Source organism: Blennius ocellaris (assembly GCF_963422515.1).
Source record: "Blennius ocellaris genome assembly, chromosome: 16".
NCBI lineage: Eukaryota > Metazoa > Chordata > Actinopteri > Blenniiformes > Blenniidae > Blennius > Blennius ocellaris.
Window position 1 is genome coordinate 22,301,982 of NC_137665.1, and position 16,372 is coordinate 22,318,353.

Sequence of the window (16,372 nt, forward strand, 5' to 3'; positions counted from 1 at the left end):
ACTAAAGACAACGAGAAAGAACACCGTGAGATGGAAGAACAGACCTCAAAGGCATGAACAGCCCTGATTTAAGTTAATTTACTTCGAAATGTGAGCATATGAGTCAACTACTTACACACTATAACCGACTTTTTCACCTCCCTGCTCGGTAGTTTTATTGTGAGCCCGTGTCCCGGATGCGCCCCCGGTGCGCTACGTGCGTCTTGACGCACAGCTGAGCCGCGCCGTCGCTCCCTGGGCAGAGAGCGAGAGAGAGAGCGAGAGAGCGAGAGAGAGAGCGAGAGAGAGAGAGAGAGAGGGAGGGAGGGGATGGGGCAGGCTGGTAACCGGGCTGGAACGGGGATAACCTGCAGCCTCTGGATGGACTGAACCGGGCTGCGATGCGCCTTCCATTCCGTTCTCGGCCCGTCATGGAGAGGGTAAGACCACAAGAGGCACTCGTGCGCGCGGATGTGTCCGTGCGCGAACGCGTCCAGCTGTTTTTATGGGTGGGTGGGTGGGGGGGGGGGGGGTTACAGTAGGGTGTTGATAGGAAATAGAAGCCTGGCAGTCAGAATAATGCCAAAAGCGACGCGCCGTTTTGCGACACAGACTCGAGCCGCAGCACTTCAACAATCCACGGGTGTGTTATCTCCTGGTGAAATCTGCTTAATTAGGCCCTGAGCATCGTTTACGGGAGGATTGGCACCTCCCACCGTGATGTGTAGCAGCCCTCATGTTTAGGCCATTCATTCCCTGATCAACACCCAGACTCTCCACATCCAGCCCGGTTCGTTCTGCAGATGGGATTCAGAGCAGGGGGGAGAAAAGGTGGACGAAAGGGGGGGGGGGGGAGTCCATTTCCTCCTGGGTCATTACAATTCATGATGACACCCTTTCTTTTTCTTCTCATCCCCACAGAAATGTAAGAAACAGCGCTGCATCTGTATTCCCTCCTATAGGCCTGATCATTGTGTTTTTGTTTTTTTTGGAGGCTGCCGCCATTCACGACTCATTTCCGTGCATCATGCGCATTCATTATCAGCATTATGAGTATGGACCAGGGATACATAAAGCTAGAGACATGCACAGATGGATGAATGACTCCAGACATTGAGCCTCGAGATGCTGGACAGAGAGGAGAGAGCGAGGCGCTGCTGCTGGAATCCAGCTGATATCTCCACTGAATCTATCACTTTTAGCTTAATGTACATCAACATTACTGACAATAATCCAAGACAACAGTCCTGACATAATCTCTGAGGCAATTCAGCTCATATATCTACTGAAGTCAGCAACTTCCACAACTTGGCTCAGTCATTTTTAGACTGTTTTCACCACTAGATGGTGTATTTAGTCAAACAGAGCTGCACTGGACTAAAAAAAGGAAATGGAAACTCTTGGCTATGATACAGTGATGTACTTTATGTAAGAAGTTGTCTTCCAATTGTAAGGTTGCAGGTTCAAGTCCCCATATGGCCTTTTCTGCTTACAGAGTGTGTGTGAATGTGGCGAATGCTGCTCGGAGTTCCGAGTGCGATAGGAGTGATTATTTGTGTAGCTACTGTTTAATCACATCAACAGTTACCCACTGAGCCGGAGCGACGTCAGCTCAAAACAACCGAACTCACTAGTGTGATTCCCTCTCTAGTTAAACTTCCTTCACCGGGATCCACATGGGAAATGTCAAAAAATTGAGGATCCGGTTCTCGTTGTTGACGTTTGTCTTCAATAAAAACCTTCTTGAAGGAAATTCCTCTTCACGCTCAGACTGGTATTTCCAGCATTTTATTTTGGCGGGACACCTTCTGTTTGTTGACGTCTCGGCGTCACAGAAAGTCCAGAAGATTCCCCCGTCTGTCCACTGGACCTCTGCACATCTGGATCCTCTGAGGAAAAACCCTCAGCCGTCACTTTCACCACATTCTCACTTTCCTCGTGGCTTCAAGACTCTTTCTTTGACAAAGTCTGGAGCTTTTTACAATGTTGATGTTCTGCCATCTTTCATATCCCACAATCCCTTGGGGCAGGTTACTTTGATGTATATCATCTGAGTTGGTTGATTCAGGTAAAAGCTGCCGAGATGTCATTCAGCTGCCGGCCACTAGTTGGTGCTACAGAGTCTAGAAACCATGCAGTGGGAAGTTGGAACAAAACCAGCGTTGTCTGTCAGTAATTCAATCTTGGAAGTGAAATCAAACTTAAAAAATGGCAACTAACACTCAACTGGAGCAGCTGAATGCAGAGCCACAGAGCGACAGCTGCTAGCAGTGTTAGCCGCACTCGGGCGAATTGGACATCGTTTACCTCGAGACGCTGTGATCCCTTCTCGTCTAAGAACATGCAGCTCGTCATGAGAAGGACGTCACCAGATCTGCTTTCATCGCGCTCTGCTAAAGCGTCGTTTACATAACGTTTTGAAGTGAAAATGCAAAACTTTGGTTGTGTTTTGGATGTTTGTTTACATGATAATGGCGGTCAGAACCGCTGAAAATGCAACATTCTGAAAACGCTCCGACTCCGTCGTCGAAAGAAAAGACAACTTTTTGGAACAGTTCGGTTCTCGTCTTTTGTCAAATCACTGCTACCAATAACACTGTGTGTGTGTGTGTGTGTGTGTGTGTGTGTGTGTGTGTGTGTGTGTGTGTGTGTGTGTGTGTGTGTGTGTGAAAACACTTGAACCATTGTGTAAAAGATGAATCCTTCAGGAAGTTAAGGTTCAACCAGAATATCAGGGTGTTTCCAATCACCTGTCTTAATGATTAAAATCTCTGTTTTGTCGTCCGGAACTAAGCTAATATCAACCAGAAGCTAAAGCCATTCAGACAGTGGCTCAACACCGCGACCTAATGTTCAACAGAAGCATGATGGACAATTTCACATTGTGCCTCTTTAGTATGTGAGCGTGTGAATTCATACGAGGGATGCTACCAGGGGATAATAAACCAGGGGCGTAAAACACATTTCCGTTTAGGCCAATTTCATGTTGCGTAAGATAGTGCCATACTAACCTTTGAATTTAAACTCTAAACATTATTCTTTGCAGTGGAGCCGAGTATATGTGATGAAAAGGTCTATTCTCACAAAGACAAACAAGTACGACAGAAAATGACTTCAATCTCAACATAAAGTCAAAAATACAGTGAAATGTCCAGAAAATGTCTCTCGCTGTTGCATTCTGGGTGTTCTTTTTTAACAAAGTCGCGCTGACAGCAGGACTTTCAGGCTGGTTTGATGACTTTCTTCTATCTCAGCTTGGGTCTCGCTGTGGATCTGCAGTTCTACTCTTCAGAAATGCAGAAATGTTTTTAAAGAAGTCAATGTTTCCTTTGAAATGTTTACACTTTGCTTGTTGGTTTGGTGGATTCAATTCGATTCAACTTTATTTATATAGCACTGTAACCCCCCCCCACCCCCGCATTCAACTAACCTCCAGCGAAACAGATTTGCCTAAAAACCATCTTTTTTCTTCTTCCAGGTTCATCTGGCCTCCCTGTGAAGCCTGGGCCCGGGGGGTCAAAGGTCGCCCACCACACCTGTACTCTTCCCTTTGACCCCTACACCCCACTCCTCACCTCTTCTCCTCCCACGCCTCCAACCTCAGCCCCTCAGCCTGAACCCCCTCCTGAATCCTCCAGACCGGCCGACTTCGACAACCCCCCCCACTCACATTCACAGAAACTGTCCTGACCTTTAACCCCACCAGAAACTCACCACACACACACACACACACACACAGTCCCCCTCTGCTCCAGAGTCCTAGTCTTCTCAGGTAACGCCTCTTGCACCTCGCAGGCCTCAAGATGATGTGCGAGGTGATGCCCACCATCTCGGAGGACGGGCGCGGCAGTGGAAGCGGTGGCTCGTCGTCCCCGGCCGGGGGCGGAGGAGGCGGAGGGATGGGAGGAGGAGGTGGAGGTGGAGGAGCAGGGGGGATGGGAGGCTACGGCAGCCGGGATCCCCGGAGTGGCGTGGGCGGCGGCGATGAAGGCGGGAGCACGGGCAACCTGGAGTCGCTGATGGTCAACATGCTGACGGAGCGCGAGCGGCTGCTGGAGAGCCTGAGGGAGACGCAGGACTGCCTGGGGACGGCGCACCTCCGCCTGCGGGAGCTGGGCCACGAGAAGGAGTCGCTGCAGAGGCAGCTGTCCATCGCCCTGCCTCAAGTACGCACACTGGGGGGACTGCAGTCTAGGTGTTACTCCAGGCTGGGAGGTACTTCAGTCTAGGCGGTACTTCAGTCTGGGGGGTACTTCAGGCTGGGGACGATACGGGTACTTCAGGCTGGGGAGGAACTTCAATCTGGGAGGGTACTTCACGGTGGGGGGGTACTTCAGGCTGGGGACGATACTTCAGTCTGGGGGGGTACTTCAGGCTGGGGGGGTATTTCAATCTGGGAGGGTACTTCAGTCTGCGAGGAGCCTTCTGTTTTGGGGGGGTACTTCACGGTGAGGGGGTACTTCAGTCTGGGAGGATACTTCAGTCTGGGGGGTACTTCAGTCTGGGGGGTACTTCAGGCTGGGGAGGATACTTCAGTCTGGGGAGGGTACTTCAGTCTGGGAGGGTACTTCAGTCTGGGGTGGATACTTCAGTCTGGGGAGGGTACTTCAGTCTGGGGAGGGTACTTCAGTCTGGGAGGGTACTTCAGTCTGGGGTGGATACTTCAGGCTGGGGAGGGTACTTCAGTCTGGGGAGGATACTTCAGTCTGGGGAGGATACTTCAGTCTGGGAGGATTCTTCACGGTGAGGGGGTACTTCAGTCTGGGAGGATACTTCAGTCTGGGGTGGATACTTCAGGCTGGGGAGGAACTTCAATCTGGGAGGGTACTTCACGGTGGGGGGGTACTTCAGGCTGGGGACGATACTTCAGTCTGGGGGGGTACTTCAGGCTGGGGGGGTATTTCAATCTGGGAGGGTACTTCAGTCTGCGAGGAGCCTTCTGTTTTGGGGGGGTACTTCACGGTGAGGGGGTACTTCAGTCTGGGAGGATACTTCAGTCTGGGGGGTACTTCAGTCTGGGGGTTACTTCAGTCTGGGGGGTACTTCAGTCTGGGGGGTACTTCAGGCTGGGGACGATACGGGTACTTCAGGCTGGGGAGGAACTTCAATCTGGGAGGGTACTTCACGGTGGGGGGGTACTTCAGGCTGGGGACGATACTTCAGTCTGAGGGGGTACTTCAGTCTGGGAGGATACTTCAGTCTGGGACGATACTTCAGTCTGCGAGGAGCCTTCTGTTTTGGGGGGGTACTTCACAGTGAGGGGGTACTTCAGTCTGGGAGGATACTTCAGTCTGGGGGGTACTTCAGTCTGGGGGTTACTTCAGTCTGGGGGGTACTTCAGTCTGGGGGGTACTTCAGTCTGGGGGGTACTTCAGGCTGGGGGGTACTTCAGTCTGGGGGTTACTTCAGTCTGGGGGGTACTTCAGTCTGGGGGGTACTTCAGGCTGGGGGGATATACAACTTTTTACTTGCATCACTTCTCAAGGCATTGTTGTCATTTGGAGCTACGATGCATCACTGATCTAAAACTCACTTCACTTTACATCAGAGCTGGAAAACATTGTAGTTCATCTTGAAACAGTGACATAATACCTTTCAAACTGAAGCTTTAAAGTTTTTCTTTGTTGTAGAGTACACATGATGAGAACATCAATACTTTGACAGAAACAAACAATTACTGCAGAGTACGGCTGCCACACTCGACGTAAAGCCAATTTTAATGAAACCTTCTGGTGCAAAATACAGTGGAAAGCTTGAAAAACTCCTACAGCTTTTGCATTCTGGGAGTTTTTACAGGAACAGGATTGTAGGCTCATATTGGAAAAAAACTCATCACGTGCAGTTTTGCAAATTGTCAGATTGAAAATAATGGTGATTCTGTTTGATTTTGCTCGGTTTGACTCGTTGCAACATTTCTTTATTTTTTTTTCAAATGTTTGTGGCTTATAATGTTTTTAACTCACCTGGGAAAGTTTTATTTGTTTGTCTGACTCAAGTCAGTCACACTCAGTCTCCGTTACACGTTTCAAGTGAAACGCATGGACAAGATGTTTTTGAAAACGGTGTCATGGCAATGCCAGAAACGCTGAAAATGATGTGGTTGTCATATAGGGCTGCTAGAGGGTGTGGTTTGTTTATTTTTGTAATGACTACACCTCATTACTAACTACACGTATAGCAGAGAACAACACACTGTAAACATTAACAATGGAAGAAAATGGACATTCTCGCGGACTTTAAAAATGAAAGTACCAAGTCCATGAGAATATGGACGAGGAGGAAACTTTGTTCTGATTGTCTCTAATTAGCATGTGCAGAAGAACTAGTTACTATGGTTGGACGGCACATGTGCGGTAACAGTGTCTCCCTGTTTCCATGGAGATGAAGTCAGAGCATTTTCAAAAATTTCAACTTTGGAAGCTGTTCTCAAAAATGTGTTTTCAGTGGCTCCGACCACCATTGTGGGGAGAACAGACACTCCCCAGAGTTTGTTTTTATCCATATATTTTATGTATATTATAAACTGTTCTGAAAGTACTTTTCAGTGTGTAAAAGATCAAAGTGCGATTTACTCTGCACTGCTTGTGCTTCCTTATAAGATCAATGGTGACACTGATCAGTGTGGAGAAGTTCTTTACAACTGCGTTATTCTCAGCAGGTAGCATTAGTATCAGTATAAGTATTAGTATTAGTGCTAGTATTGAGGACACGGTGTTTATAGTTTTTTTTAAACTGCAGATGGAGTCGCTCGGTGTGGGGAAGTCTCCCCGGAGCTGCTCCAGTGTGACGAATGACCAGACAAACCTAATACATCATGGAACCTGAAGAGCAACACTTCCATGATAATCGTCCCTCTCAAGCAATTCCCTGCTCATCCTGCAGGGGGCAGCAAACATCCAGGAGATGCTGGAGTTACAATACTGTGTTGTCCTCACACCTGAACCTGAACTGGGGTGTGTGAACTGGAAACCAGCCCTCATCTCGCCTGGTGGTAATTTGACACCAGTCTGCCTGCTAAAGTAATCACTATTAAGCAACAGCAACCTATACCATGCAGCTTTGGTCATTTGACACCAGTATCATTGGTAATGTAATACTAAAACTACATGGGATATATTGGTGCTACTTGACAGGTCATTTGAAACAAGTATCATTAATAGTGCATTATCCTTTCAAGCAATACAAACTATGTAGTGGTTGTAGTTTGACATCAGCCTCCTTGGTAATGTAATAACTGTTGAGCAGCACCAACATATCACCGTGCAGTTTCTGTAATTTGACTCCAGTCTCATTAGTGTTGGAATACCTTTTAATCAAAACAAACACCAATCATGCCGTTGTAATTGAACACCAGTCTCACATCTAAAGTAAGACCTTTTAAGAAACACGGATCTACAGTATATTGTGCAGTTTTATTAGTTTCACATGAGCATCATTATGAGGGCAATATCTTTTCATGCAATACAAACATACATAATGTAGCATTTATAATTTGACACCAGTCTCACTGCTAAAGTAAGACCTGTTAAGGAACACCAACATACACCAGTGTATGTAATTTGACACCAGTCTCACTGCTAAAGTAAGACCTGTTAAGGAACACCAACATACACCAGTGTTTGTAATTTGACACCAGTCTCACTGCTAAAGTAAGACCTGTTAAGGAACACTAACATACACCAGTGTTTGTAATTTGACACCAGTCTCACTGCTAAAGTAAGACCTGTTAAGGAACACCAACATACACCAGTGTTTGTAATTTGACACCAGTCTCACTGCTAAAGTAAGACCTGTTAAGGAACACTAACATACACCAGTGTTTGTAATTTGACACCAGTCTCACTGCTAAAGTAAGACCTGTTAAGGAACACCAACATACACCAGTGTTTGTAATTTGACACCAGTCTCACTGCTAAAGTAAGACCTGTTAAGGAACACCAACATACGCCAGTGTTTGTAATTTGACATCAGTCTCACTGCTAAAGTAAGACCTGTTAAGGAACACCAACATACACCAGTGTTTGTAATTTGACACCAGTCTCACTGCTAAAGTAAGACCTGTTAAGGAACACCAACATACACCAGTGCTTGTAATTTGACACCAGTCTCACTGCTAAAGTAAGACCTGTTAAGGAACACCAACATACACCAGTGTTTGTAATTTGACATCAGTCTCACTGCTAAAGTAAGACCTGTTAAGGAACACCAACATACACCAGTGTTTGTAATTTGACACCAGTCTCACTGCTAAAGTAAGACCTGTTAAGGAACACCAACATACACCAGTGTTTGTAATTTGACATCAGTCTCACTGCTAAAGTAAGACCTGTTAAGGAACACCAACATACATCAGTGCTTGTAATTTGACACCAGTCTCACTGCTAAAGTAAGACCTGTTAAGGAACACCAACATACACCAGTGTTTGTAATTTGACATCAGTCTCACTGCTAAAGTAAGACCTGTTAAGGAACACCAACATACACCAGTGTTTGTAATTTGACACCAGTCTCACTGCTAAAGTAAGACCTGTTAAGGAACACCAACATACACCAGTGCTTGTAATTTGACACCAGTCTCACTGCTAAAGTAAGACCTGTTAAGGAACACCAACATACACCAGTGTTTGTAATTTGACATCAGTCTCACTGCTAAAGTAAGACCTGTTAAGGAACACCAACATACACCAGTGTTTGTAATTTGACATCAGTCTCACTGCTAAAGTAAGACCTGTTAAGGAACACCAACATACACCAGTGTTTGTAATTTGACACCAGTCTCACTGCTAAAGTAAGACCTGTTAAGGAACACCAACATACGCCAGTGTTTGTAATTTGACATCAGTCTCACTGCTAAAGTAAGACCTGTTAAGGAACACCAACATACACCAGTGTTTGTAATTTGACACCAGTCTCACTGCTAAAGTAAGACCTGTTAAGGAACACCAACATACACCAGTGCTTGTAATTTGACACCAGTCTCACTGCTAAAGTAAGACCTGTTAAGGAACACCAACATACACCAGTGTTTGTAATTTGACATCAGTCTCACTGCTAAAGTAAGACCTGTTAAGGAACACCAACATACACCAGTGTTTGTAATTTGACACCAGTCTCACTGCTAAAGACCTTTTGCAGTTCCCTCATTTTTACCTATGTTTTGTTATGTTTAATGGGATTAAAAGAACAATTTCATGGTTCCTCTCGAACATCTTGTGTAAAATTGAGCAAAACATGAGGCAGGATTTGATTTTCTGAATATCACTGTAATTTAACTCAGTTTCCTTGATTATCACTCAAATCATATGCCTGGTGAAACAGATCTAATGATCGCAGCATCTGAGGTGCATTTAGATTACACACACTGAGTGAAGAAATCCTGCAAGTAAACAAATAATATTGTCAGTAATGTGAAAAGGCTTGTGGTGAAAATGGTTCCTCTTTCAGTCCTGAATTATTGATGCAGGAACCTGTGAGCAGGGTTTTATTGGCGGTCGAGCAGCAACATGGACGACTCTACAATACTAATCCTAATCCACAGGGGGAGAAACCTCTTCATCATGTTGTTCGAGCAGGGATATGCTCTATAATCTGATGTTAGAGGAGGAAGATGTTCTATATTCTGGTGTCAGAGGAGGAAGATGCTCTATAATCTGGTGTTAGAGGAGGAAATGCTCTATAATCTGATGTTGGAGGAGGAAGATGCTCTATAATCTGATGTTAGAGGGGGAAGATGCTCTATAATCTGATATTAGAGGAGGAAGATGCTCTATAATCTGATGTTAGAGGAGGAAGATGTTCTATAATCTGGTGTCAGAGGAGGACGATGCTCTATAATCTGATGTTAGAGGAGGAAGATGCTCTATAATCTGGTGTTAGAGGAGGAAGATGCTCTATACTCTGATATTAGAGGAGGAAGATGCTCTATAATCTGATGTCAGAGGAGGAAGATGTTCTATAATCTGGTGTCAGAGGAGGAAGATGCTCTATAATCTGATGTTAGAGGAGGAAGATGTTCTATATTCTGGTGTCAGAGGAGGAAGATGCTCTATAATCTGGTGTTAGAGGAGGAAATGCTCTATAATCTGATGTTGGAGGAGGGAGATGCTCTATAATCTGATGTTAGAGGGGGAAGATGCTCTATGATCTGATGTTAGAGGAGAAATATGCTCTATAATCTGATGTCAGAGGAGGAAGATGCTCTATAATCTGATGTTAGAGGAGGGAGATGCTCTATAATCTGATGTCAGAGGAGGAAGATGCTCTATAATCTGGTTTCAGAGGAGGAAGAGGCTCTATAATCAGATGTTGGAGGAGGGACATGCTCTATAATCTGATGTCAGGGGAGGGCGATGCTCTATAATCTGGTTTCCGAGGAGGAAGATGCTCTATAATCTGATGTTAGAGGGGGAATATGCTCTATAATCTGATGTCAGAGGAGGAAGATGCTCTATAATCTGATGTCAGAGGGGGGAGATGCTCTATAATCTGATGTTAGAGGAGGGAGATGCTCTATAATCTGATGTTAGAGGAGGAAGATGCTCTATAATCTGGTGTCAGAGGAGGAAGATGCTCTATGATCTGGTGTCAGAGGAGGAAGATGCTCTATAATCTGATGTTAGAGGAGGAAGATGCTCTATAATCTGATGTCAGAGGAGGAAGATGCTCTATAATCTGATGTTAGAGGAGGGAGATGCTCTATAATCTGATGTCAGAGGAGGACGATGCTCCATAATCTGGTTTCAGAGGAGGAAGATGCTCTATAATCTGATGTTAGAGGAGGAAGATGCTCTATATATAATCTGATGTCAGAGGAGGAAGATGCTCTATAATCTGATGTCAGAGGGGGAAGATGCTCTATAATATGATGTTAGAGGAGGAAGATGCTCTATAATATGATGTCAGAGGAGGACGATGCTCTATAATATGATGTTAGATGAGGAAGATGCTCTATAATCTGATGTCAGGGGAGGAAGATGCTCTATAATCTGATGTTAGAGGAGGAAGATGCTCTATAATCTGATGTCAGAGGAGGAAGATGCTCTATAATCTGATGTTAGAGGAGGGAGATGCTCTATAATCTGATGTCAGAGGAGGACGATGCTCCATAATCTGGTTTCAGAGGAGGAAGATGCTCTATAATCTGATGTTAGAGGAGGAAGATGCTCTATATATAATCTGATGTCAGAGGAGGAAGACGCTCTATAATCTGATGTCAGAGGGGGAAGATGCTCTATAATATGATGTTAGAGGAGGAAGATGCTCTATAATATGATGTCAGAGGAGGAAGATGCTCTATAATATGATGTTAGAGGAGGAAGATGCTCTATAATCTGATGTCAGGGGAGGAAGATGCTCTATAATCTGATGTTAGAGGAGGAAGATGCTCTATAATCTGATGTCAGATGAGGAAGATGCTCTATAATCTGGTGTCAGAGGAGGGAGATGCTCTATAATCTGATGTTAGAGGTGGAAGATGCTCTGTAACCTGATGTCAGGGGAGGAAGATGCTCTATAATCTGATGTCAGAGGAGGAAGATGCTCTATAATCTGATGTTAGATGTTTGTACCCACTGTACACAGTCCTTTGGTGCCGACTTGCTCCGATGTGAGTAAAGTGATGGTGTTTACTCAAAGCAGCATTAACGGCTCCCGCCACGCGTCGCTGACCTTAAGTGGCTCGTTTACATGAACGGCTTCTATTTCTATTTCCCCAAATAAACACACGTGTTCGTGTGTGTGTGTCACGCCACGATCAGCTGATCAGCGTTATTTGGCATCACATAATCCCAGTTAGACACGGCCAGCTGATGACAGTCTTTGTTGACCCATTGCCATGGGGATGATTCACTTTAACTCCAGGCAGCAGATTTTTGCGTAACGATCATGTAGCTCACATCACAATTATATATAATTGGAGTAAATTACACAAAATCACATGGATCATCTAGATGGCCGTCAGGCAGAAAATGTTACAGAGCTGCTGTTTTTACTCCCGATTGGTTTGTTTTCTTCTTATTGTGAAATTAAAGCAATTTCGCGTGTAAAAAAACCTGCTGGTTAGATTAGAAAGTGATGGCTGTCTGAGACACACACACTGGTTTATAGGGTATAGATTGACAAACCCGGTATGTTGGTGGTTTACACTGACACACCTTTCCCAAGGTCCTAGAGGCTGGGCAGTACGGCCAAAACACTGCGGAACATTAGAATCTCTTCAGCTTCAGAGGCTGAGATATCACACCTGGCTGGGAAGGTGTTCATGCTGACCGTTGCGTTATGGTTTAGACTGACCATACCTGGTTTATGATGACTTTAAAGGGACAAGGGGGACACGCCCCCAGCCATACATTTACATAGACACACCCACCCAAGATAATGTGGACAGAGCAAAAACGCTCAATAGAGGAGAATGTCACATGTTCAAGTGCTCCATTATTGATTCCTCCACATTCACAAGACACTATAGAGCTTTCATTGAGACAAACAACATTACAAAAACAATTAGACGTTTAACAAAAACAAATTCAATTTCAATACCTCAAAAGATAAAAAATAAGAATTCAAGGGACTCTGGTACATAGTCCCTTCCAGAGCTCGGCTGCTCATGGAGGTCTGATGTTGGACCCTGATCATTCACCCGTCTGTAGCAGGTCTGATACCAGATTCCTTGACAAACTGTGAAAACATATGGAATATACACTTGTCCCATTGCGTTGTTTTTTGGGTTCTTACTCTATGTGCTCATTTTGGCAACTTGAATTTAGCACTAGCCATGTGTTCAGCAGATATTGTACCTTTGCACCCATGGCAAAGGGGATCACGGTCCGAGGCAGTGAAGGGACCTGTCCAAGGCCGTCAGAGTAACGCACAGCAGACGATGCTTGGGACACTGCAGAGAAAAGAAATGTCTTTAGACCCTGAAGGACAAAACCTTTTATAAACCTCCTGTACGGATTACACTTGACATACAACAAAGATAATCCCACATAAAAACTTAATTCATGGGAGGCCTTAATTTGATGTCACACACACTGAGTGCACACACTAATGTGACTAAAATCTATGAAGAAATCATACATATGTCTTCGGGATGTCCAGTCTCAGAAACTCTGGGAGACAAGTCAACGTCAGGGGGCTGAAAGAGAAATTAGCATCAGACCCTCTGTGTGTATAGAACATAGGAGACATATTTGAGCAGTTCTGTTTTCAACAGATCAAAGGAGCCAACGTGTCAAATGTATATCTATGTCACTTACTCAGATGCAAGTGCAGCTTTAAAGGAGAAGGACGTCTCCAGTAAATTGGTCCACACATTACAATAATTTCAGGCTACATTGTGTATACAAAGACAGCACATGTAAACAAAAACAGAGACTATTAGAAAACTGTATTGACCTTTTCAAAACAGGGTTGCTGCTCCTGTACTGGACTCGGGTGACGGTGGCGTAGAGTCCCAGACGAGCCCTCCGGACGCAAACATCAGGAAACAACGGATACATGACAGGAAGCAGAATGACAGTTCAATAGAGTTCTCACCATCTTTGTCAACCTCAAAAGAGGTCACAAAATCGCTGAACTTGCCAGAAATAAACAAATTATTCCTTTCCTGAATGGTTTTTAACTCCCATAGACTGAGATGACTTAGAAATCATTGAAGCATTTTGACACACATGTTCATGATGTCCAGCCTCAGAAACTGTGGGAGATGTGTCCACGATAGCAGGCTGAAAAGAGACAGGAGTGGTTAAACAATACTCTGTAACAGTGCAGAAGTTGCATTTTGACAATTATCAAGAGGTAAAATGTTTATTTTATTTATGTTATTCATCTGATTTTGATGCTTTAGAAAAAGCACCAAATGCAGCAGATAAAAATACCTGGAGAAATTTTATGTTAGATAATTGGTCCAAGTCTCCAAAATGAATATTTAATCTTGACCGTCTCATTTGGTAAAGTGTCTTGGAATGGAAATTGTCTTGATTTGTACTTTAGATCATAATAGACAAATCTAAAACCCATGAACTTTACTTACAATGAAATAATGTAAATAATTGACAGTGGAATATATGAATTTTGTGGAACAAGTAAAAAAGTTGGAAAAATTAGCTTAAGTTTTAACAAAAGAAGATAAAGCACACGGCTGTTGAGGCATTTTAAAGCAAACCAGTATGACCAGTGTTTAACCTAAGTAAAGCACATGTAGGGTAGATATCTAGCACAACCATGTTTGAGCATGTATGACCTTTTGTCACAGCATTGTGCCTGCCTAATCTGTCATCAATATTAGGTTGTAGTTTTTTTTTTTTTAATAAAACATAGTTATGAGCTGTTCAAGAGCACTCAGAAACTACATATATTCACATTTTTGAAGCCTTCCAGCCCATCCTCTGTGGCTGGAGACGTGCATCCCTCAGTGGTCAGCTCGGATGTGGACGTGTCACCACGTTGGTCAGAGGAGGACTTCTCACCAGATTCCTGAGTTTTGTGTTGAAGAACAGCATATTAATTGTAAAGCAATCAGCCTTATTTCCATAACAACAGTTTTTACTCGCAGTGTTTCCTTCTTAACAATGATCAGTTTCACAACATGTTCATATAATCACCTTTCCTCTCCAAGGCCAGTCCGAGTCACCGTAATCATGTGTGATCTCCTTTCCTGGTCTGATGTTTTGTCTTGCCAACAGACACAGGTGGTGCTTCCCTTCTACATTTCCGTACTTCATTTTAGCGTTTGGGTTGATGTGGTCATCATTGACCAACCTTCCAAATGATCCTTCTTCTTTTGCTGCATCAACACTTCAAATGAAAATAATCAATATGAAATACTTGTATGTGTGCATTTTTGGGATTTAGAACCAGTTGAGATTTGGAAAATCCAATGCTCTGTGTGAAGTCACTGAAACGAAGCGTTGAGATGTAATACACACCACCAAAATTTGCCATCACAGCGAAACTCAAACATCAAGACCTTCAGCTTGTTGTGAAAAACTGGCTGTCTCCTGTCACATTCTTGTTTGCTGATAGTGCAGTAGATAACTGCAAAATACTTCCATTTGTGGTGCAAGCATGACATTTGGCACAAATACTCTTTGAGGTCCACTTTCTGTAAAAAAAAAAAAAATGCGTTAGCCACGCAAAATTCCAAGATGGTGACCATTTTTCAAGATGGCCGCCATGTGCGCCGTAAATTCGTCTTCTGCAGCAAAATATTTGAAAGAAAATGCAACATTGAGGGTAAAAACCAAAGATTCTAGTGTCTAACATTTTAGCCTGATTATTTTTTATTATGTAACATCACACAGCATAGTTGTAACAAAGGGTTAGGGTTAGTGGTGTCCAAAATGTCTGCCACGAAACCAAAACAATGGTCATACTTCAGGAAATAATAGACATAGAATAGTGATTTTCGATCTATCACTAGGTTTTTGGGATCAATTCATTAGATGGACACCATTCTAGATTCCTAGTTATCATGTGTATTGTTGAAACAAAGATGCAGTTCAATATGGCTGTTACAATAGCCATAAACCATTGTCCACTAACTAGCAATTGGAACTAAATTAGGGTTTGTGTAAGAGGCCGTGTGCATCCAATGCTGATTTTGCTTTATTTGTCAACTGAGTCTTCCTCGGTCAGAAGGAAACGGTTGCTCCGATGTAGTTTAGAGGGTTTATTCAGGAGGGCAGGTACATGGAGACGGGGATGGCTTACAGGAGATGATAGAACGATGATAGAACGAAGGTGCGTAGATAATCGGAGTGTGTTGATGTGTATGTGTGTGTATGTGTGTGGTTATCTGGAAGGGAAACACAATGAAATGTATATTAATAAACATGTAGGCAGACTGCGCCTACATACAGGTGCATGGTTGATGACAAGTACCAACGACATCCACTAGTGGGAGCTCTAACATCATAAAGGAACTTACAGATTCAATAACTCCCCAAATTGTGGAAATACTGTCAAAATGGGCAAAATATGCATTAAATATAAGACATACAATTATCCAAAAGACCATAACTTAACTATACACAATGGATGTCAACTTTAAGAGCACATATGAAGCCCCGAAGCAAACTGCTACATTATAGCATGGGAATAACACGAGTGTAGCAACTTCTCTCTCCGGGCTAATAACTCGGAAATGAACACACCTCTCATGAAAACAACTATACTCACATCGTAAGGACGCACACGGCACTCATACACACAGGATTTACACAGGATAGAGGATGGCCATTCTCTGCGCCGTGGATTCTGCTCTCACGGCACCAGACCAGTCAAAAGTGAAAGCTAACGAATGAAGCTCAGAGCGAACAGAACTACAAGTAAAGGGTGGTACAGAACACAAGACATACAGGGTGTTACAGAACACAAGACATACAGGGTGTTA

The 16,372-nt window shown here is 43.9% G+C and overlaps 1 protein-coding gene across 1 annotated transcript in view; it reads left to right on the plus strand.

Annotated features, from left to right (window-relative positions):
* Positions 1-3,782: 3,782 nt before the first annotated feature.
* The window catches only part of ppfia3 (PTPRF interacting protein alpha 3), a gene marked incomplete at its 5' end in the record, with an annotated part of 54,598 nt that continues 42,008 nt past the window's right edge, over positions 3,783-16,372 (plus strand). Inside the window, one exon of the mRNA XM_080511276.1 lies at positions 3,783-4,145. Within this exon, the coding sequence (XP_080367402.1) occupies positions 3,783-4,145 (363 nt within the window). The remainder of the gene's footprint in view (positions 4,146-16,372) is intronic.